We start from the raw sequence: 24370 nt of genomic DNA on the forward strand, positions 1-24370 counted from the left end.
AGCACACTCTTACTGAATACTTTTTCATGCTGGATGTGGAGTCCCCGAGGTGAACTGACAGCCTCTCCCCGCTCTGAGGTATGACAGTCTTAGTGAGAAACAGACCAGGAGCGTGCTCACTGATTCACACAGCTCGCAACACAGGCGTGTATGTACAAAGCTTGGGGCCAACACAGAGCAGCAGCCAGCTTCTTGTTCTGGGAGTGAGTCAGAGGATCAGGAAGACTTCACCAAGGCAATCACCTCTGCCTGAGCATTCAAGGATGAAAACTAGTAGAGAAAGTCACTTTTTGTGGAACTCTTGAGAGAGTGAGATGGAAGAGGAAATTAAACGACTTAAGGACGGAGATGAACATGACCTTCCAGCAGTGGTGTGCTGCAGCCAGCTTGCTCTGTCTCATCAGAGCCAACTGTGTGCCTCTGTTTCCAGCCCCGTGTTCAGTGACATCATCTTGGTAGTTTGACATCAGCCATGGGAGGAGTTTTTCAGGAGTTTTACACCATGGAAATTGGCAAATGCTATAAATCAGGGATATTTGTTTCTTTGTTTTCTGGAGAGCTGGTTGAATGCTTACCAGGACACCCCAGCCTTCCAAAATGTGCAAGGTAACTTCAAAGAGGTTGCAGAGAAACTGGCCTGCTCCAGCTGAGTATAGACCTGGAGAAGTGGGCTGTGCCTGTGGCAGGAGCGATTAAGTTCAGAATTCAAGAAGATCCGCATCCATGAAACACTAATTCCATGCCTGTGACTGTGGTGGGTGCTAGGAAACACGCTCAGTGCCTAACCATCCAGCCTGACAGGCCATTGTGTAATACAGGTGCAGTCCCACTCCGTGAGAGGAGGGGAGGGGACAGAGCTAAGACGAGGGGCCAGAGAACGTGTAGCCCTGGAGGTGGGAGAAGGGAAGGCTTGATGGCCAGAGAGGACCCAGGGAAGCGGGGCCTGGGGGACCCCTGGAGATTTGGGGCTTTGGATGGGCTGGTACTCTGTGCAGCACATCCTGAGAGCAGGGATAAGAGGAGGCTGCTGGGGAGGGGTTTCCTGAGGGTAAGGATTAAGGATTAAGCCTGGAGAATCAGGCTGAGGCTTAGAGCTCTAGGGCTCGGTTTGGATACGATCCTGTAGAAGTGCTGAGCGGGGGGTTTCTGAGAAGGGTGAGTGGTGGGAATGAGGTGGGGAGAACGTGGCAGATGCTATGTTTAGACTGGACTGGAAGGGGTGACGGGGAAGGGTGGGTAAGAACTCAGAGGTATGCAGACCAGTTGTGGGGCTTGGAAATGAGGAGAAGGTTTGCAATGGCCAGTGCTGGGACCAAGGGTGGTCAGGAAGGCTGTGCTGCATCAAGTCAACTGACCTAAATCAGAATGTATCCAGACACGGCGAATGGAGAGGCTGGGGGGCTGGTGACTGGAGTTGATGGAGACACGTGGCTGAATATGCGAGGTAATTTCACATGCGAGACCAGAGAGAGACGGTGAGTGCGCTGAAAGCAGCCTGGTGGAAGGAGGAAGGCTGGTCCTTCCTCTTCTCCTTGCAGGTGATGTAAATTACTGAAGTCTCCTGAGAGAGGGTGGCAGGCCATCTGGCCTGGTGCCTGTGGAGAATGTCAGCTCTTTGTAACCATGAATCTAATAGGAGTCCCCAGGAGTTGACCTGTGGAGTTCTGATCCATGGATTAATTCTGATCGATTTGACCTGTAGACATGCTCAGAGCGTAAACTAGGGCTGCCCCAAATAACTGGGCTTGATGGCACGAATAGCACTCCTGGGTTGTGCAGTGTGCAACCGATATAACCATACATAACAGACCTGAGCATGAAAAATGCACAAAAATATAGGTAGGGGTGTCACCAGAAGGTGTCATCCAGGGGGAGAGATGCCAACTCTATTTTAACTTGTAAACACATCCTCTCCTGACTCCAGCAGCTGCTGATTCAGCATTTCCACAGAAGAGGAGGCCTGTGGTGAGAGGGCTGAGTAAGGAGAGTTGGGGAGAGGGAATTTGTACTGGATACGGAGGGAAGGGGGCCAGTGAGGCCCACCGCTTGTGTCTTAGAAGAAGAGGAGGGGTTTCGTGGGGATGACTTGGTAGAAAGTTACCTTCCAGCCTGACTGTCCTGGGCTCATTCAGAGTGAGGATGGACAGCGTGAGGGTCACCTCCGAGTGGAGCAGAGTCATGGCAGGAAGGGTTTCCAGAGCAGTAAATCAAATAGGTGTCGTCAGTAATTATAATGAATATAGCTGGTATAGACTGAACCCTCACCATGTACATACTTTAAAAGCAACGTCTCATTAAACCCTCATAATAGCTTGGTTAGCCCTGGGAGTTAGAATGTGTGTGTGTGTGTGTGTGTATGTAAACTGTGTATGTAAGGATTCAGAGGACAGCTTGCCCTGCTGCCAGGTGAGCTAATGCTAGAGCAAGAAATGAGACCCAGAGACAATTGATCTTAGTCTGATGAGTGTGAGTCTCACACTGCTGCCGCTTTCATTACTGTTTGGGAAAAGAGCAGCCATGTGCACAGGGACACCGCTCCTGACAGAGAACTCTGTCTAGTGGTTTGGACTCCCCAAGGCCCTTGGCTGGGAATGATGATACTTTCTCCTAGACTTTAGGATGCCCGTATGATGGTACCACAAAGATGTCCCCCATTCCCTGAGGAAGGCATGATCTTCCCAGAGCACCCTTGTCCCGTCCTCCAGCCGGGTCCCCCTAGTTCTGGCTTGATCAGTCATTGCCTGCAGAAGGACAATAATGAGAGCCAAGATATTTAACATTGTTAATCACCTGTGCTTGCTTACATGAAGGAAATAATAAGTACTATCTAGGTATATGGTTGGCTAATGACAACAAAAAGCTGTGAGAAAAGAGAAAATTCATTGGTTCTAACCATCTAGGGATTAGGTATTGTGGGCACCATGGCTATTTGGTAGATTCCATCTCATCTGCCAACACTGGTAGCCTGGTAATGGGTACCTGGGGATCTCTGCTGAGAAGGAGAAACAGGGTTGTGATCAATTAGTAATGTCTGTCCTGGGTGCAGGGTCAGGAGGTGGTGGAGCGCCAGCTATGGTCTCACTGTCTCTGGATTAGCCACGACCAAAGTTGCATGACCATAGTTATATGGAAATCATACTTTAAAACCAAGTTTAAATTCATTCTTTCAGAGTTTCTTTTCTGGTGGAAGCTTGAATTAGTAACTAGAAGCTCTGCTTTCCTTTTCCCTCCCCTAAGGCGGTTTGTGACTTCAAAATGCTGCTTAAAAAAAAAAAAAAGGCAATTGTGTGCAAATCTGCACTGCACATAGCCAACAGCTAGTGCTTGAAATACCTGCTGGCAGGTTGGATGTTTCATTTTCAAAAATTGAAAATTCTTCCCTTCTGATCTTATATATAATAGTTGAGGCATTTAATGCTGCTGAACTATTTTTTCCTCGCTTCCTCTATTTCTCAAGGAAGGTAGGAAGAGGACCTGGCAAGGAGCTGAAACTTGCAGAGAATAATTTAGCAGCTGTCTGGGAGGACAGTGACAGTAACTGGCTAAATGGCCCTCCGCTGACAGCCTCGAGGGCTGTGGTTCTCAAAATGGGGCTGCGCACATCAGAATCACCCTCAGGCGTGCTAAAACCCAAGTCACGCGGCTCTCCCTACGGAGTTTCTGATCCAGTAAGTATAGGTGGGGCTCAAAAGTCCACAGTTTCTAACAAGTTGCCAGGTGATGCTGCAGGCACAGCACTTTGAGAACCACTGCTAAGAGCCGCTGGCACTAAGCTGGCCTGAAGCTGGAGTAGGGTGGCTGAAGCTGCAGCCAAGAGGCGGTCCGGCTGCAGGTGAGGATCCAAGGTCAGCTGCAAAGACGCCCCAGTCAGAGTCCAGCCAGACCAGAATTAGGTGGCCTGAAATGACTGTCAGCCAAGGAGCTGCCTGAAAAACAACAACCATAACCACTACACAGTCGTTTCCTACAAGTATCTATTTTAAGTATAATGTTCATGCTTGATTTGTTGAAAGTATTTTTTAGGTATTAATTTGTACGAAAAGGATCAAAAATAGATGGCCATGATTTGGAGCTTATGTAAAAGGAAGGTCTTTAGAGTTCATATCATGGCAGATCAAAGCACCCCAGACCTCAAATTCTGGCCCTCATTATAAGAAGGGCGTCCGAAAAGCAAAGCTAGGTCCCTGAGCAGAGTATAAGGAACCCAGAGTGAAAGATCACAGGCGACGGCAGTCAGATGGTAAGCGACACAAGGCCTTGGTTTTGTGTTTGCTACTTATCTAAGGCCCATTGGCTCCCGCACCCTAGGAGCCTGTGGGGATGCTGGAAGGCCAGAACCCCCAGACTTTAGTACTCTGGGCTTAACTTGAGACACCCTCCATGCCCAGGTACCCTGCCGCGGGACTGCCCACACCCCTGGCAACACATCCTACTGTGTCTCGGGTCAGTACCACTGGGCTGCACAAACCTGCTTTTCCTCCCTTTTCTCTTCCAGTACCCACCCTCACACCCCATCCCACACCCTACCCCTTCCACCCCCCCACTTCCCACCCCCACACCCCCCCACTCCAAACCCTGCACCCCTACCCCCGCTCCCCACCCTGGCTGGTCTTTTTAAGTCACCACGCATTCCCACCTGTGTGGAGTTTACGAGCACTTTCTCAAGGACCTCGCTCCCTGATAGGAAGGCCTTAGAGCCCATCATTTCTTTTTGTCAAACTGAGCTGAGAAAGCCAGGCTGGAAGGAAGCACCCTGCTCGCAGTTAGGAGTGGGGGCTGGAGTAGACACCAGCTTCCTCCTCGAGCTTCTTCTGGGCCAGAGTTTGTCCCCGCTGCCCTGGGAGCCACTCAGCTAAGGGGTGGAGCAGAGCTTCCGGGTGAGGACGGCGGATCGGGAGACTTCCTCTGCAGCTGGTGATTTTAAAACCTCTGGGCTTGGAGAATATGAATTCATTTCTTTGTCAGATACGGGAAAGGAGCGATTTTTACAGAATCACCATCCTTTAAGCCACTGCTTTCCAGTGATTATGGAGCAGATTTCTTAGAGCCGTCACACCACTCTATGGTAACCACGCAGAACCCATCTCGGCCTACCCAGGGAGAGGACTTTTTAAAAAAGACTTAATTTTCTTAGAGCAGTTTTAGGTTCACAACAAAACTGAGTGGCAGGTACGGAGATTTCCCATACCCTCCTGCCCCCGCACCCGCCTGGCCTCCATGATCAACACCCCCAGCGTGGGCGTGGTCCATCTGTCACCACTGGTGGAGCTCTGCTGACTCGTCATCATCGCCCAGGGCCCACAGTTTAAGGTCCACTCTCGATGCTGTGCATTCTGTGGGTTTGGACAAATGTGTCATGACGTGTGTCCACTGTTACAGTTTCCCATAGAGGAATTTCACTGCCCTCAAATCCTCTCAGGAGAGCACGGTTTTATTTGATAATTTTTAGAAACTGATGGCTATAGGATAGCAATAAATCCTCTCCCTACAGAGGAGATCACTTCAAGCTGAAGTATTAGGAGCACAGTTCCTGAAGACCAGTCCGCCACAAAGACCCAGCAATGATGTGGCATTTGTCACTGAGGGAAAGAGTGTAGGTGGCCTGTGCGGTTCTGTGTAGAAGGGGCTGTGCAGAGCCACACCTGCATCAGTTTCTTGCCTCTTTCTTCCCGCTCACAGCTACAAAGCCCACACTGTGTGTCAGGCCCTGGGCAGTAAGAGGCAGCTTGAATGTAAGCACTGTTCTGGAAAGGATTCAAAGCTCTAGGGGTGAATTCCAGGTACTTCAGGGCCTCTGGCAGGTCCCTGACTCGTGTGGAATGTGCTCGCGTGGTTTAGACCCGCAGCTTGCATCCTCAGCTCAGAGCACCCTGGGCAGCCAGGCTTCGTGGGCCTGTGACCAGAGCAGTCCTACCTGGGGCCTGTGCTCGGGAGGGCCCACACTTAATTTAAGGCTCTGCCATCACAGTCTTCAAATTCTTAATACATTTTAAATATGGGATCCTGTGTTTTCATTTTGCCAGAGAAATTAGGCAGCTGACTCCTGCAGGCAGCTTTTACATATGTCTAGGAGCCCAGAATGCACCCAGATCAATGAATCAGAATTCCTGGAGGTGGGACCTAGGCCTCTGCACGTTGTAAGCTCTCCAGGGGATGGCAGTGGGCAGCCAGCGTTGGGAACCACTGGTAGAACAGAAGTTTCCTCCTTGGTGGGGGGTTGTGTGTGTGGTAAGGGCTAGAGGATTTCCCTGCAGCACATTCATGAACTGCACAGACTGATGTGTAGATGGGATAATATTCTGATTCCTAAATATTCTGATCCCACCCAACTAACCAAGCAGGAACTTTTGATGAAGATGACATTTGTCTATGAGATAGTCCCACCGTGTTTGCTGTTCCCTGGTGGTTGAGTCACTCTGAGAGTAACTGCCTAGTTGGGGCACAGTGGTCCCCGCATTGTGAGCTCCCATCCACATGGCACTGTCCCTGTGACACTGCTAACTGAACACACTAGGTTGAGGTGTCAGAAAGGTGGATTCCAAATATCTACACACACACATATATACATACACAAACACATATGAATGTATACATACATAAGCATACTCCATCTACACACGTGTGTATATATACATATACATACACACCTGTAGATGGCAGGTCGCTTTTCCTTGGTACTTTTCTTGAAATTTTACTTACTTGAACTACGAAAGCAATGCTTATTATAACAGATTAAACAACATAAAAGTAACTAAACTAAGTTTACCAATCTACTCACCCGCACCTATTCCCCCCTTTCTAGTGTAACCATTTTTTAAAATAATTTGAATTTGAAACGAAATTTGCTATGAATTTTTTCCATAGGGTCTTTCTGCATTCAAACACACACCCCATAAGGGTGGTGACTACAAGATCGCATGGTGTCACTTGCTCTTTTCTTCTTCACTTAGCAACATAATGTGGGCATCTTTGAAGTCAGTACATCTCACTCATCTATTAGTTCTTAGTAGCTCATGGCAGTTCTGCAGGATGGCTGTCCCGTTTTCCAGCCATCCCCCTGATTATGGTCATACAGTATTTGGCTGTAGAAGGAGATACTGTGATAGACAGTCTTTTGTGAAAATGTAAATACTGGTACTTCTACATCTTCTGGATAGAGCAGTCTCCAGCAGTTGATAACCCAAGAATGGGCAAAGCAAAAGCCACACAAGTCGCTGCAACTGTGACACCTCCACTTGTATTGGTGTGCCTACCATGTACCGTGCAGTGGGATGCAAGCTGCGGATGTGAAGGAGACGTGGTCTGACCCTAAACAGTTGTGATCTCAGTCCCAGTGTCACACGCACTGTATAGCTCAGGTGCATTCTGACATCTTCCTGATGGTGCTTCACCTCTACTCCAGCCCTAGGTTCTAGCAAATTCCCTTGGCTCTGGAGCAGTTTTGCACACAGCCCTTTCATGTGGCTTCCTTCCAGCCCACGCTGCAGGAATTACAGGAGACTCCCAGCTGTGTCACAGGTGTTGGCTTGCTTTTCTAACGCAGCTGGGCGCTTATCTGGTTGCTCACAGTTAGCTGCATCATTTTCCTCCAGAAGCTGAAAGTGAAAAAGTTTCCCCATGTTTCTCCTCAGGCCTTTGACGCACTTCCGTGATGCACTTCAAGGAGATGCTAAGCTGTTTCACGTGAAAGAACAGAAGTTACAAAACCAAGTTACATCAGAAAATAACTTTTGAAAGTACATTTAATGGGATTCGACAGATTTTTATAGGTAGCTGTGAGAGAGCGTCACCAGAATTGTTCTCACTCCTGGTGGTCTCGCTGCAGGAGCGCTGAGAGGCTGTGGCGCCCGTGGAGGTGGGCAGCCCGGTCTGCTGTTCGGCTGCCAGGAACCTTCAGCTGCGGCACCTCGGGTCTGCCCCGGCTTTCCTGCAGGGAGAGGCTCTTTCCAGCAACCGCAGTCCGTGGCTGAGCACTGCGGGATGCTGGGGCCTGGGCCTGTCTGGAACGGGCGCTCTGTTCTGGAACTCCTCACTGGGCTGGGTGAGACTGTCAGGTCTGCGCCAGCCGCATCTGTGTTGCAGTTTGGGCCTCCCCTTGTCCACTCCTGCTTCTTCCTCTCTTTGCATGAGGTCAGGTCTGCGTCGTGATCTGGGACTCTGCCTAATCCTGCTTCCTCTCCCTTGTATCCTGCACAGGGTCTGCTAACTTCCCTCCCTAACTCCTCAGTGTCTGCTTTCTGAGGGACTCAGTAGACACAAATACTTCCAGGACAATGTAGGAACAAAAACGCTAGACATCCCATTCAGAGGACTCAAGTACCTGATGCCCAAGTGTCCCCTAGCCCTGGGACAGTCTTGCACCGGGCTCTGCTGACAATAAGTTACGATTCTGCCACGGTGAAACTGACCACTTCACTTCAACTGTTCAGCTGGGACACAAATGAAAAGCCAATTGTGGCAAAAAACAAACTCATAGACAATCTGAAATTCCACTTTGTGGAAGTTTTCTAAGACCTGAGGTAAAGAAAGTATTGAGTATTCCTACTGTGTTTGCCATGAACTGATTAGAGCCAAGACATCAGAGTTACAATGAGAGAACACAACTTCCCTTCTGCCATCCTAATCACCATTCCACTGGGAGCATTATTTTATTAAAAAAATTTTATTGAAATTGAGTTGATTTACAATGTTAGTTTCAGGTGTACAGTGTACAGTGAAGTGATTCACATACATATATATATATTTTTTTTCTTTTCAGATTTTTTCCATTATATGTTATTGTAAGAAATTGAATATAGTTCCCTATGCTATACAGTAGGTCCTTGTTGTTCATCTATTTTATATTTTATAATGTGTATCTGTTAATCCCCAGTGCCTAATTTATCCCTCCCACCCTTTCTTCTTTGGTAACCATAGTTTGTTGTTTCTCTGTCTGTGAGTCTGTTTTCAGGAGCACCATTGTTCTTGATAAGCTGCCTCTGCTGGTGGTTCCCTACACTGAGAAGGAAGCAGGTAATATGGCCTTCTTGTTGCAGGAGAGTTTGGAGAGGTATACAAGGGGCACATGGAACTTCTGGGCAAGAGGGAAAACTACGTGGCCATCAAGATGCTGAAGACTGGGTACTCGGAAAAGCAGTGTCCAGACTTTATGGCAAGGCCAGCGTCATGGGTCTGTTCAACCATCCCAACATCATTCGCCTGGAGGGCGTGGTCACCAAAAGTCAGGCAGTCATGACCATCACGGAGTTCATGGAGAATGGCTCTTTGGATTTGTTCCTCAGAGTAAGGGCAGCTCAGGGGCATAGGTGATGCTGGTACCGGGGGACAGTGGAGGACAGTGTCTGGACCGGGGGAGAAGCATCTGCTTGAGGACAGCCTGATGCTCAGGAATCCCTGATGAAACGCGGGCGGGTGTTGGAGATGTCAGTGAGGTGAACAGATTTGTTGCTAAAAGGAAAGAACAAAGCAGAGTGTGCGGACCCCTGGGCAGAAGGACGGCACAGAGCAGGGCCAGGGTCAGCGCTTGCTGGATGAGCAGGAATGAATGGGGGAGGACAGAGAATGGCCCTCAGCATCCGCGTGGATCATGGAGACTGAAGACTTTGAGCGGCTACGCCGTCCTGCATGATTCAGGCAGACGCCAGTGGCCATCTCAGACTTCTCCCGAGTGCAGCTCCCCTCCCAGCCCGCTCTCCTCACTGACAGTCCTGAGATAGAACAGGCTTCCCTTTTCTGATGCCTGGGCCGCCTGGCCTCTGAGGAGGCGCTTCTGGGCAACTCAGGGGAAGACTGGATCACATGCGTCCACAAGTCTTTTCTGGGGTTGATAAGGAACTATAGCTCCCAGCCAGCCAGAGGTGGGGGTCCCTGAAGGCTTCTGACCAGAAGATTAATAAAAGACCATCATCAGGATGTGCCCAAAGGCAGCCACAGGGGAAGCACTTTCATTCCTGTGGGGTATCCCAGAGCTACTCAGACAGGGGCTGAGTGGTGGTGAGCGTGATGCTCATGTGCAGGAGTGGACGGTCTCTTACCATAGGCAGGGGACCAAGGCCTGCCTCACTGGGACCAGAGGCTCAGCTGGGGACTGCTGGGCATCCTGGGAGCAAAGGGTACAGGGGGCGGCATCAAAGAAGGGGCAGGGCCTTCTGAGCAAGGCTTCAGGGTAATACCAAGGAGCAGGCTGCGGCTGTCACCAGAGCCACCAAACAGTAGCTGTGGCTGCAGATCAAAGGGCCCTTCACAGAGCCAGTCATTGGAACATATATGAGGTGGCTGCTGTGGTCATGCCCTGTGCTGGGAACTGGGCCTGTAAGAAAGGAAAGAGATGTGGCTCTGATGCTGTGGGACAGATCACCCCAAGACGTGGGTGGCTCGGCACCACAACACTGTGTTTTGCTTGTAAGCCTGTGGTTTGGGCGGACTCGGCGGGGCACCTCTGTTCCATGTGTTGTCAGCACGGGCAGCTCAGGGGCTCAGGCCTGGGATTGTATGAAGGCTCGTTCACTCACCTGCCTCCTAGTTGACGCTGGCACCCCTCCACCTGGCCTGCCAGGGCTTCCCCACGGCAAACTGGGCCCCAAGAATGCACCCCGAGAACAGAAGGCAAAAGCTGTATCCATGTTGTAATCTAGGCTGAAAAGCCTCACAGCGTCCCTCAGCCCATGATGGGCCACCTAGATTCAAGAGGAGAAAACGTGCCCCCCATTTTGTTGGAGGGCCATAACCTGAGGGCTTCATAAACATAAGGCATGGGGGTTCCGTCGTGCCCATCTTCGAGAATACTACCTGCCCAGAGGTCCCGGCCCCACCCACTCCCAGCCTTAGTGCCCAAAGCTCCCAGCAGTCATCCCCCTTGGTGACACTTGTTGTCTTTGTGCATGGAGTACAAAGTATCACATAAAGAATTGAAATCTTCCTGAGGAAGTCAGGGGGAGAGAGAGAATTTCTCTGATACTGGAGAAAGAGGAATTTGCCAGATGGGTCAGGAATGGGCTGGTAGGCCGACAGAACAGCACGACTGGGTGTTCAGAGGCCTGTTCAGTAGTCAGTCCTTAGCTGAGTGGAGTCTCCCCCGCTCAGCAGCAGGGCTTCGGGGCTGCGGTGTGGAAGGGCATCGGAGGACTAGCCTAGAAGCTGCATTGTACACACTGAAGCTACACTGCGGTGGGGAGCACACACTTAATGCCTCATCTGGGTTGTTGAGCAGTAGTGGGTTTTGTTTGTCGGGGTGGGGGTGACTGGTGTGGATTGTGGGGCCCACGTACGTTGCCTGGTACAGCTTCCTTGAGGGTATGAGTTATGCTTTGTATTTTGAGACCCCAGCACCTGGCACAGTGAGCACTTGGTAAATGCGAGTTGAGTGAAAAACATTAGAGACCATTTCTGGAACAAAGGCGTCTGGGCGAGCGTGGCAGGAGAGCTGGAGCATCCTGAGTGTACGCGGTCCTTGTGGCCAGGCCCGTCGTGTCAGCGCAGGGCACAGACCGTGCTTTCCCGCGGACATTCCTTCATGAGCAGAGGTCTTGTGAAGACAGCCAGCTAGAAGTGAATCGAAGGCTGTGTTAGAAGAAAAAGTCCTCTGGAACCAGCCTCCAGACGCGTTCAGGAGTCATTTATTTCCTACAAGTCACCTGTCTGTGCTTCACAGAGCCACACGACAAGACCTGGGGACTGTGATCAGACTCTCTCCCCAGAATATGCAAGGGAACAGGGAGATTCATTCCCAGGAGCCGGCAGAAAACCCAAACCCAGCACACTGCTGCTCTTCATGGGCCGATTTCTTGAGGGAGGAGAGGCAGGACGGTGGGGTGGGTTGGACACCAGTATTTTTCTTGATGTTGTGGCCCAGGCAAGTGGGGGAAAGCGGGGGGCAAGAGAGGAGCAAGGGAAGGAAAGGCTGGCAGGAAGGGGCAACGGAGCAGGCAGGGCTTGGGGGGAGGGAAGTCGGCGCCTCTGCTTCCCGCATGGCCTGGGGGCAGGAGATCTGTGAATCTAACTTCAGTCTGACTACCAAGCAGTGGAGCCTAGCAGCATTAATTGATGAATCCGCTGCTTGATAAAACTGAAAAGTGGGTCATTGGTTCAGTTCGGCAGGGTCCATCTTCTGGGAAGCAGTATAATTTTAGGATCACCATGCAGAGAAGCAGAGAATCAAAGAAAAGGGTTAGTCTTCCATTTCTGCACTTGTTCCCTTCCTCCCCACACCCCCACTGGACGTGGCGGCTTTGAAGGCTGGCCACGGCTCCAGCTCCCCATCAGCATCTGAGAGATCCTGGGCATCAGGCGTCCAGTGAGCACGTTGGACAGGCCTCCTCACGGCAGCTCACTGCTGCTCTCCCATTGCAGGATTTAAAATCCACATTCTGGAGGAACTGGAAACACCGTCATCTGTAGCCACACATTCAGTAACTTCATCATTATTCATATTTTTAAAAAGTCTGTGCCAGGGATTAGGCAGCAGATCCATAAGTAAACATTTCCTTCTTGGGGCTCCGATTCAGGAATTCAATCTTGCAGCTCTTCCGTAATCTTAGGAACAAGCCCTGCAGCCTCCCTCCGTGTCCTATGCTGCAGCCACGCGGCATGAAGGCCCCGTAAAGCCTTTGCGGCTAAAGCTCGGCCTTACTGTCCCTGCTGGCTTATTCATGGGTGGTCGTAACCAGAAGACTCTTGGAAGTCACTGAATAATGTCAGATGGGGGCATTTATCATTCACGGGCTGGAGCTAGAGGTCAGCAGCCCAGTTGTCAGGAAGGCACCAGACTGGCAGTCCTGAGAGTAAGGCCCTGCTTTGGGCTCTGCCGTGAGTCACCCTGTGGCCTTGAGCAAATCCGTTAACTCAATTTCCCATCTATAATCTAAAGGCATTGAACTAGATGATGTTGAAAGCACTCTTTTCAGGTTAAAAAACAGAAACAAAAACAAAAACTATGAGTCATTCTCTTCAAACAAATCAAACAAGGGTTTCATTTTCTGAAGTGGGTTTGTCAGCGAAAGTTGAAATACCTAAATCCTTCCGGTCTAATAAAAGGGCCAGCAAGTGGCTTCAGTGAGTTTACAGAAAAGCAATTTCAGCAGAAAGCACTTCATGAAGGGAAGAAAGTTTAAATCACTTCACCTAGCCTGTATTCTGTGAGCTCTGTTTTTACCATGTGCTCACCATGGAAACAGATCTTCTCTCAGAGTTCTAAGAAATCTGATTTTCTTTTTCTGTCTTGTTTATCTTTGTATGTTGATGCTCATGTTTCTGGAAGTTTTTATGGGGGAGTTTATACCAATGAGCTGAATATAAAACAGCTGAACTTGTCAGAAAATCTTCATATGTTTATATCTTTAAATTTCACCAAGATTATGAACTGTCTTATCATGATATGTGATTTCCCTGCGGATCCTAAAGAAAATGTGCTGCACAGTCAGCATTTTCCAGTGGAAAAGGCACTGGATAGGGATTAGAAAAGATTCATCTGAGAGTGACCTATTTGTGGTACTCATCTCTACTTTCTGTTTCTATGACCACGGCAGACATCATTAATCAAACATGGCTCTTCTTCCTACAGAGTTTACACACAGACTTCACACAGCATTTGAGGCAGCCATTGCCAGTTGATCAAGGATTAAGTGTCATTGGAGAAGCAATTTACCGTTTGGTCTTAGATTCTTGTTATAAGTCAAAATTACACAGTGATTAAAGGCTGATCACTTAAACCTTCTGGACTTCCTTTATCTTGTCTATAAAAACAATGTATTATCACCTGCCTTGCCTACTCCACAGGACTGTTTTTAAGCATGAAAACATATTCCATGAAGTATGACTTGCCATTGAAAAGTCAAACAAGGGATGAAATCACTATCTGTAGATTAATTGATCCAAACTTCAGGCCAGCATCATTAGGTCCTACTATAATTAGGTTAGGGGTGGTTATGACAGATGCCAAACTGTTGAGCTCAGAATGCACTGTAAACTAGGCTCTCCAAGGGCCATGATCCGAGGATGTCTGCCCCACACACCCACAAAGCCAGGAGGAACCTATAGTCCCGGCCCGAAGTGTCCTCCATCTCTCGCCACACATCTGGGGTACTTGGGAGAGCTGACTTGTGAGATGACAAGGCCTTACTGATAATTCCAGCAATCGATGCTGCTGTCTTAGTGTTCATGGGGTGCTGAGCTAAGCCTTCACAGGTATTGTCTTATTGAACCTTGAATCCATAATCTTAGGAAGAATGGGCACTGTGTTCTTATTTTCCAGATGTGGGAATAACTTGCCCAGAGACACACAGCCAGTGAGAGACAGAGCCTGTCTCCAGCCTCAGGCTATCTGGCTCCAAAGCCTGGACTTTTAACCACTCCTTGTCCTTCGTGGACCCCAGAAACTATAAGGATGACTGATCTAAATATTAAAACAAATCAGAAAGTGAAGCAGCTCAAGGAAGTTTTTGACTTAAAGTGGAAACATAGACACAAATCCGCAAATATTTTCAACCCTGCTCTTCTTGAAGCTGTTTCCAGCTACGACCAGTGCCCTCCCCAACATCTGTCTACAAGCGGGCTTCTTTAGGGAGACATTCATTTTAACCATGTTGTCGTCCTCACTTACAGAGGGAAAGTAACAAACTGAATTGGAAAAATATTACCCATGTGACTTATGGCTAAAATCCATTTTCTAATACATGGAAGTTGCGTGACAACCTTCTGGGGAAGCAGATCCCTAGAGACCTACTTAGAGGAGTGATGTGCTGGGAAAAGCCAGACGAGCTTCTGGAGTTGCTGAGTGAGGTTCATTAGTGAGAAAGATTTGCATCACTCACGGAACACCCAGCTCTGGCAGATGGGTACCGTGTGCTGAAACCAGTCAGTTTCTAAAAATCAGCTCTACACTTTCTTTCGGAGTTGGTTACAGGCAAAGATTGCAGACTGTGCATTCTGGGCAGGCTGGGAGGTGGTCGAGGTTGGAGCGAGCAACAGCCTGTCTTGCCTACTCCACAGGACTGGTTTCAAGGATGAGTGCATGAAACACAGTGTGTTTGGGGGTCCTTCCTCTGATCGGGGCTGGGGGTCAGGAAGGAGGGGAGGGGATGCCAGTTTGCTCCACTCCTTCAACTGACCGTGGGTTGCGATCTTGCACAAGGAGCAGAGATCTTCAACAATTCACACTATCATTGTTAGACTTTTTGATTGTTAGTTTTTCCCTAATAGTGAATTTTTATAACAGCTCTTTTATTTTCCCTTACTTACCTTTGCATAGAAAATACTTTTGCAAGAGTGCATGCTAAAATGGTATGTCCGGTCCATCCCAGTGAGATAATGCTTTGAGGGCGCTGTGGACAATCTCATAGACAGTAGGTTCTCCTTAAATGGGAGCTGCTCACTCTGCTTATGCTTCCTGCATGTCAAACGAGGGCACTGGGGCAGAGGGAGGGACTGCTTTGCCAGGGTCTGTGTTCAGCGGTGACTAGACTAGCCCCAGGGTGTCCCGCCTCCTCCCGCCTCCCCCCAGTCAGAGCATCTCAGTGCCTGGGCCATGCTCTACCTCAGAATACAGCTCCCAGCCCTTTGGGGAGCAGTTGTGGCTGGTCTAGGTGGGAAAATGTGTTCCTGGCAGCATGGCCCAGGGACCACTAATGTAACCAGTGTGTGCAGAGCCCAGACTCAGGGGCTCTGGGGAGGCAGGAGGAAGGCACAGATTTATTCACAGAAGAGCCAGTCATCTAAGCATGGAGGAGGGAGGGCAGCCAGGTGAGAAGCTTTGACTGGCGAGAAGGCAGGGTTTCAGGTTGGCAGGAGGGGGGCAGCAACAGCTCCCATCCGCTGGGAGGGGCCACGGGTCTGACACAGGTGGTTCTTGCACCCCTCCTACCACCAAGCCCTCTGAGGCGGGTGTGGTTATCCCAGTGTTGAGGAAAACACCTTGACATTTAAATCCTGGAGACAGTAAGAGACGTAGTAGTTATTCATCCAGCACACGTTTATTGAGCTTTTCTGTCTGCATTAACGTCCACAACACCGGAAGTGCTATGGTGACCACGGGAGCACGTTCTTGTCTCAAAGAGCTTAGAATGAAGCATCAGACACACACACACCCGCACACCCCTAAAGCTTTTGATATATGCTAAGGAGGGAAATAAGAGCATGCACTGAAAGACAGTGGTTAAGAAAGTGCTAGTTATGTTTAGGGGAGGGGACAGCCTCAGAGACATCCTCTTTGAGGAAGTAACATTTAAGTGGAGATCTGAGGCAAGTAGGTGTTGACTGTAGGGGAAAGGCACATGTAAGGGCCCTGAGGCAGGAAGGCTGGGCTTGGGAAAGGAGTGAAAGATTGCCAGTCACTGTGATTTTAGCACAGAAGTGAGGACAGAGTGGCAGTAAGGGGAGGCAGAGGCTGATCCCACGGGGCCCGGTGGGCCATGCTGAGGAGTTTGGAGCTTTTCCTTAATGCAGCGGGAAGGGCTTCAAGCCAGCAAGCGACATGACCAGATTTGTCTTACAAAGATAGTTTTAGCTGCTGTTAGAGGATGGATTCAATGGGGGGGAGGGGGAGGGCAGGTGGAGGGAGGCTGTTATTGGTGATGGATGACAATGACTTGGTTGGAATGGTGGCAGTGGAGGTGGAGAGGAGTGGATGAGTTTGAGATTAAATTTGGAGACTAAACCTACGAAGCCTGGGACGGAGAAAAGAGCTGAGCATCCAAGGGGAGGGATGAGGATGGAGTGGGGAGGGGGAGGTGGGAGTAGCTTAGCCTGGCACTGATGGAGGGACAAGCAGTGGGACCATGGCACCTCAGCTTCTGTTTAACCCCTGAAGCCCATCTTGACCTGGATGCTGTTGGTGTCTTATTACAGCAAAATGACGGGCAGTTGACGGTGATCCAGCTGGTGGGCATGCTCGGGGGCATCGCCGCGGGCATGAAGTACCTGGCCGAGATGAACTGTGTGCCCCGGGACCTGACTGCGTGGAACACTCATCAACAGTAACCTGTGTGCAAGGTGTCCAGCCTTTCCCGCTACCTCCAGGGCGACACCTCAGACCCCACCTACACCAGCTCCTTGGTGAGCCCTTCTGGACCTTCTCGGGTCAAAGTATGGCCTGAGTGACAGGTGGCTGCACATGGCAGGGTTTACTGGGAGGGCCTTGGACCTGAACACACTTGCCCACGTTGGGGAGCCAGGTGCTGGCTGGGCCATTCATCCAGGAGAAACAACGGGAGTTGGCTGTCCAGGTAAGAATTCAGGCACCAGCTGAGGGGGGCTGGGGTCTCCCCTGAAGCCATGCTGCTCCCTGGCCAATGCAAGAGGATGTTTTGGAACATGATTTGGGGGAATTCAAAAGTCTGGACAGTGGCATCAGAGACCTCCGCCAGCCGGGACTGGCTCCGGTGGGGCTGAGCACTGGGGCACCAGGTGGATTCCTGGCCCCTTCCTCTTCCCCAACCCCCACCAGCAGGCAGCTGTGAGCGCCGCCTGCGCCACGTGCCTCGTCTGTGCTGCTCACTCGGCCTGCCCCCCAAGCCCCGCAGTGCTAGTCGTCTGTGTCCAGGTGCCTGGTTGACATCGTTCCATTTAGAATGTTCACAGGCCCAAAACAGCTCTGATTCCCTCTCCAATTCCCCCTCCCAGACTCTCCGGCTCAGTGGCTGCACCATTCAACTCACGACTGAAGCCTAGGAAGCAGTCTTGATTGCTCTGTGCCTCTCCATCCATGTCCAGTCCCTCAGCAACTCTGGTCAGTTTCTATAAACTGTCCCCTTCTTTCCGTGTCTCCTGTGCCCCCACGCCTACCCGATTCCAAAGCAGCACTCTCTGTCACCTGGGCTGTTACTGTAGCTTCATATTTAGTCTCCCTGGTCTCCTTTTGTCTTCTGAAGGCCATTCCCAACAGTGGCCAAAGTGACTGGTCTTCCTACCCACCTACCTGTCCACCTGTATTCCTTCAGCTTGCAGAAATGATACATGATTATTATAAAAATCACAGCAATACAGAGAAGAGGAAAGGAGTAACTCAGAAACTACTGTTGCCCTGAAGCAGGGTGAGGTAAACATTCCCTAAAAGGCCATAGAGTAAAAAATTTAGGCTGTGCTGCCTAAGAGGCCAAAGGAGGCTATGATGTAGATGATTATAGAACCAGTTAAAATGTAACCCTTTAAAAAATGTGTGAACACCATTCTCAGCCCATGGGCTGTAGAAAACCAGATGGCCCCACCAGATTCGGTACCCAGACCGTGGTTTACCGACTCCTGCATTAAAGCATCAGTTTCAGCAGTTAGATGTGTCAGCTTTCAGAGTCTTCTCTTTGTTCAAAAAACTGGAAAATGTTTACTTTATAAAAATGGGATCATATTGTGCCTGTTACTCGGTGTCTTGTGTGTTTCTTGGCATCCTTCCTCCAGGTTGCTTCTCTGAAATTTGTAAACCTGCACACTCCACCAGGGAGCTGTGGTGCCTGTCTTCCAGCAGCTCACCAGCAATGCGAGGAATCAATATTTAAAAATTTGCTAATCCAAAGATGAATACTGATACCTCATTTTGTTTTAATTTGTATTTTCAACTGACTGTCAGAGATATTACCATTTTTTTACACAGTTTCTGGGATCCATGTTTCCTCTTTGGTTAATTATCTGTACATGTCTTTACCTATTTTTCTATTGGGTTATTTTCTGGTTTCTTAGAAATTGATAAGAATTATTTCTATATTAGAGATGTTAACCCTTTGCCTGCCTTATTTGATGCAATGTGTTCCTCTACTTTTTTGGTACAAAAAATAAAATTCTTTTTTGGATTCAAAAGAATACAGTTGTGCTTTTAATATTGTTTATGCTGTCCTCTGGCTTGCAAAAGTGCTTAATATTCATTTAGTAAAAAAATATGTATCTTTTCCTCTACTTACTGGATTTTCTGGTATATTCTAAAGTTCTCTTCACTCCAAGGTTATAAAATGTTTTTCAAAGTTTTCTGTACTATTTCTGGGAGGGTTCTGTTCTATATCTAAACAATTAGTACACCTGAAATTTATTTATTTTTCTCAAGTTTTTATTTTGAAAACTTTTTGAAGCATTTTGCAAAAGACCACATAGATTTTAGAATCAGTACCTTGCCATGTTTGCTTTCTCATGTCAATATCCATCTAATCCACCCCTCTGTCCATCACTCCATCCTGCTTTGCAGATGCATTTCCAGATAACTTGCAGATATTAGTACATATCACCCCTGAACCCTTCAGCGTACATGTTTTTGATGTGAGTTAAATATTTGTTTATAATTCTTTCCTTGTTTAAGATAAAATGTGCCTATCGAGAAGGTTTCTCTGGATAAGGGGCTCCCTGGAGAGAAACCCAGCCCTCTCTGTTCTGGGCTAGGACCTGTGAGCCCAGTCAGTGCAGGGCCCACATCTGTTTGTTCATCAATGTATATCAGGGTTACAAGCTAAAAGGTACAGAACTGGAGAAAAAAATGACATTTTTGGGTGGGAAAAAGCTAACAGTTGGCAACAGAAGCAGTAGGGAGGGACTGGGACTGGCCAGCTAAAGGGTGTTATCTCCCACTTGGCAACATCCTGATTTTTCTAGAAAAGTCAGATAAGTGAATTTTTATAGGAAACCTCCAGTTGGATTCTCTGTGGCTAATGAAAGGTTTAAAAATATGGTACTAGGATATGCAAATACTCCATCCAGCTCACAAGTCACCTCTATTTGTGTTCAGTGTCAGGTGCAAGGTAGACACTAACAGCAACAAAATTGTGCAGGCAAGCCAGCCCCGTGTGCTGGGCGCTGTTTTGGACTCTTGACATGTATTCGCTCATTTAATCATCAGACCCACCTTGGGAGATAGGTGTTCTTACTACCCCTCATTTTCTGTACCAGGGCATTGAAATGCCAGGATGTTAGGTCACTCACCCAAGACCACTCAGTAAGCCGTGGATGGAGCCAGGATCAGGTCTGGGCAGTCTGGCTCTAGAATTGGTGCTTGTAAATTTTATGCTCTAGTTCCTAAAAAACAAAGGCACCAGCATGCACAGGCAGACACAGTGTGTACAGGGTAGGAGTGAGTCAACTTCATTTGACCAAAGATTCCAGGTGAAATAAATACCAGCCTGAGCAGTGAGGACGGACACCCCCTCTTGCCTTACTTCTGCTGCCATATTTCTTGCCTTACTTCTGCTGCCATATTCAGTCTGGGGTGACTGCTGTCCCACTCAGCTTGGCATCCTGTCCCTTTTAGCATATCTCTTGGATTTTTCAACTTTCACACGAAGTTTTAGAATTTTATTAGAAATAGTTTTTAAATGGAATTTTTATAGTTTTTAATAAAACCTTTCTGATGAAAAATTTTTAAAAATATAACTTATTTTTAGCACTCCCTTTTTCTTCTCAAGGGGTATCTTCATTTGAATAGCTTTTTATGATCACCCTCCCAACGCCCAGCAGAGTACCTGGCACCTGGCAGACAGTCACTATTTGAACTTATCTAAAAAGTGTTCATTACAATACAGAGACCTGCTGATTTTATTGGAATAGCAATGCATTAAGATGAAGATAATGTCCATGGAGTTACCTTTGTACCATGCTGTTCAGTCTTTGATGGAAGTGTTGCTGGCTCAGGGTTTTAATTTTTTTAGGAAAAGGAACACAGTACATTGTAAAACAAACAAACAAAAAACAACTTTTCATCTCAACATAATAAAAGCTATATATGACAAACCTACAGCCAGCATAGTACTCAACGGTGAAAAACTCAAAAGCTTCCCACTAAAATCTGGGACAAGACAAGGATGCCCACTATCACCCCTTCTATTCAACATAGTCCTGGAAGTCCTAGCCACAGCAGTTAGGCAAGAGAAAGAAATAAAAGGGATCCAAATTGGAAAAGAAGAGGTAAAAGTGTCATTATATGCTGATGACATGTTACTATATACAGAAAACCCTAAAAGGTCCACACAAAAGCTACTAGAGCTGATTGAAGAATTCAGCAAGTTAGCAGGTTACAAAATTAACGTTCAAAAATCAGTTGCACTTCTTTACACTAACGATAAATCAACAGAAAAAGAAAGTAAAGAAACAATCCCCTTTAAAATAGCACCCAAAGTAATAAAATATCTGGGAATAAATCTAACCAAGGAGGTGAAAGAATTATACACAGAAAACTATAAACCATTGATGAAGGAAATTAAAGAAGACTTTAAAAAATGGAAAGATACTCCATGCTCTTGGATTGCAAGAATCAATATTGTTAAAATGGTCACACTGCCCAAGGCAATCTACAGACTTAATGCAATCCCTATCCAATTACCCAGGACATATTTCACAGAACTAGAACAAATCATAATAAAATCTATGGAACCATCAAAGACCTAGAATTGCCAAAGCATTACTGAAGAGAAAGAAAGAGGCTGGAGGAATAACTCTCCCAGACTTCAGACAATACTATAGAGCTACAGTCATCAAGACAGCATGGCATTGGTACCAAAACAGACATATAGACCCATGGAACAGAATAGAGAGCCCAGAAATGGACCCACAAACTTTTGGTCAACTCATCTTCGACAAAGGAGGCAAGAATATACAATGGAATAAAGACAGACTCTTCAGCAAATGATGTTGGGAAAACTGGAAATCAGCATGTAAAACAATGAAGCTAGAACCCACCCTTACACCATATACAAAAATCAACTCAAAATGGATTAAAGACTTAAACATAAGACAAGATACAATAAACCTCCTAGAGGAAAACATAGGCAAAACATTATCTGACATACATTTCAAAAATTTTCTCCTAGAAGAAATAAAAGCAAGAATAAACAAATGAGACCGAATGAAACTTACAAGCTTCTGCACAGCAAAGGAAACCGGAAGTAAAACAAGAAGAAAACCTACAGAATGGGAGAAAATTTTTGCAAGTGAAACCGACAAAGGCTTGATCTCCAGAATATATAAGCAGCTCATACGACTCAATAAGAAAAAAATAAACAACCCAATCCAAAAATGGGCAGAAGGCCTAAACAAGCAATTCTCCAAGGAAGACATACAAATGATCAAAAAGCACATGAAAAAATGCTCAATATCACTAATTATCAGAGAAATGCAAATCAAAACTACAATGAGGTATCACCTCACACCAGTCAGAATGGCCGTCATTCAAAAATCCACAAATGACAAATGCTGGAGAGGCTGTGGAGAAAGGGGAACCCTCCTACACTGCTGGTGGGAATGCAGTTTGGTGCAGCCACTATGGAAAACAGTGTGGCGATTCCTCAAAAGACTAGGAATAGACTTACCATATGACCCAGGAATCCCACTCCTGGGCTTGTATCCAGAAGGAAATCTACTTCAGGATGACACCTGCACCCCAATGTTCATAGCAGCACTATTTACAATAGCCAAAACATGGAAACAGCCTAAATGTCCATCAACAGGTGACTGGATAAAGAAGAGGTGGTATATTTATACAATGGAATACTACTCAGCCATAAAAACCAACAACATAATGCCATTTGCAGCAAGATGGATGCTCCTGGAGAATGTCATTCTAAGTGAAGTAAGCCAGAAAGAGAAAGAAAAATACCACATGAGATCGCTCATATGAGGAATCTAAAACAAAACAAAACAAAACATAAATACAAAACAAAAACATACAAAGACCCTGTGGCCAGAGGGAACATGAAATTTTAGAGGAGCTAAGAGAAGATCTCAATGCTTGGCATTTGGTTAAAGAAGGGGAAAGGGACCTAGGATGTCAGTAGCAGTTACATGCAGAGCCTCCCAGATCCTTGTGATGGAATTTACAGCCTTAGACCAAGGGGGGTCATTCAAAGGCTATGTGTGTACGTGTGTGTGCAGATGGACACACATCATCCAAAAGTGAAGGGTTTGTACTTTAGAAAAATAACCTGGTTTTTCTCTGGCTTTCCCTTTCCAATCTCATCCCTTCCTTCTATACAAACAAAACACAAAACATTCTTGGCTTTCTTCTTTCACCAAAAAGCCATCTGGCAGGCCTAATCAAAGTAGATGTCCTGAGTTAGGGAGGCAAGCCCTACGAGGGATTGAGAACCACACGGAAGGGGGATGGAAACCCAGCCAGCTTAGGAAATTAGCTATACACAGGGATACTGAGAAACATATTGGGGAAATGGGAGCTTTTGGAAAAGGAGGTTTGAATATGGAAAGCATGAAAACTAGAATGAATTACATGACGTTGAATTGGAATTGGAGGTATCGGTGTGAACTTGTGGTTTTCAATATGTAAAGAGATAGAAAAATAAATATGAAGGGAGAGTGTCTCAAGCAATGGCACCTGTGTAGCAGAGGTCACCTGGCTCTCAGATCTTGGATTCTATATTCTTTTCTGTACTAAAAGCAACCAGAGCTCATTAGAGGAATGACCCCTTCCAGAGGAAGGGGAAGTATGAGATGAGTTAGTACATTTTTTTTTGTGCCAGAAAGTAAGAAAGTATGCAAAGAATGATGGGAATATGTCAGAAGACCACAATACCCAGCTTGAAGGGCTCCCCAGTGTCCAAATATGGGATAATCTAAGCCTCAAAATATATAATGATTGCAACAAATATAAACTTTGAATAAGATAGGAATGATGGAGTCAACACTGATATGAATATAAACGAATTAAAAAAATAAAGAAAAGATAAAGCTTTCCCTGAATAGTGTAAAGAATGATGTTATTAGAAAATCACTATTTGGTGACCATCGGATTAATAGTAAAGAAACATCAATGGATGCTAATACTTGGGGTGAAACTGAGGAGAGAAATGGGATTTTAAATAGCCTCAAACTATTTCCTCTCAAAATATTTATTACAGAAAAGGAGACAGTAACCTTACAGAGATGTCTGGTCACATCATCTGAACCAAATGATCAGTGTTCACATCACCAATGATGGGATAAGTAGACATCATGTGCCCCTTGAGTGGACGCAGTGAAAGAACACGGCATTTGAGATACACTGTTCAAAATGTATAACTTAGTCTTACCATGAAGAAACATCAGAACAACTAAAATTGAGATACATTCTGTTAAATGCCTAACCTATAATCTTAACATTTCAAGGTCATGGACATTAAGGAGACTGGCAACTGCTCCAGATGAAGGGCATTAGAGAGGCATGAAAACTGGGTAATACATGTGATCCCTAAAAAGGCATTTCTGTGATGATTGTTAAAAGCTAGAATGCAGTGTCTGGGTCAGGAGAGTACAGGCAGTCTTTGTAGTACTCTTGAAACTTTTCTAGAGGTTGAAACTGTCTCAAAATAAAATATTTTTTAAAAACATTTATCCTGGCTGACATGTGGAGAATGGATGGGAGCAGCAACAGTAGAAGCAAGTTGTGTCAGGAAGTCCCGGGGCAGTGCAGGTGAATGAAGCT

General features: G+C 47.1%; 1 protein-coding gene across 13 annotated transcripts in view; it reads left to right on the top strand.

Annotated features, from left to right (window-relative positions):
• LOC140687365 (ephrin type-A receptor 4a-like) overlaps positions 1-18346 on the top strand; it is a 47375-nt gene extending 29029 nt beyond the window's left edge. For 2 of the 13 annotated variants that reach the window (XR_012061616.1, XM_072943784.1), the window contains 4 exons: positions 3462-3668; positions 7632-7736; positions 9036-9282; positions 16840-18346. Coding sequence is in view for 7 of the 13 variants with exons in the window: in XM_072943784.1 (XP_072799885.1) it covers positions 9166-9282; positions 16840-16971 (249 nt within the window). In the remaining 6 variants the exon portion in view is untranslated. Of the gene's footprint in view, positions 1-3457; positions 3669-7631; positions 7737-8939; positions 9013-9035; positions 9283-16839 lie in introns of all 13 variants that reach the window. The other 11 variants (XM_072943783.1, XM_072943782.1, XM_072943780.1 and 8 more) reach the window with 9 other exon arrangements.
• Positions 18347-24370: the final 6024 nt, after the last annotated feature.

The sequence above is a fragment of the Vicugna pacos genome, chromosome 19 (assembly GCF_048564905.1).
Source record: "Vicugna pacos chromosome 19, VicPac4, whole genome shotgun sequence".
Lineage (NCBI taxonomy): Eukaryota > Metazoa > Chordata > Mammalia > Artiodactyla > Camelidae > Vicugna > Vicugna pacos.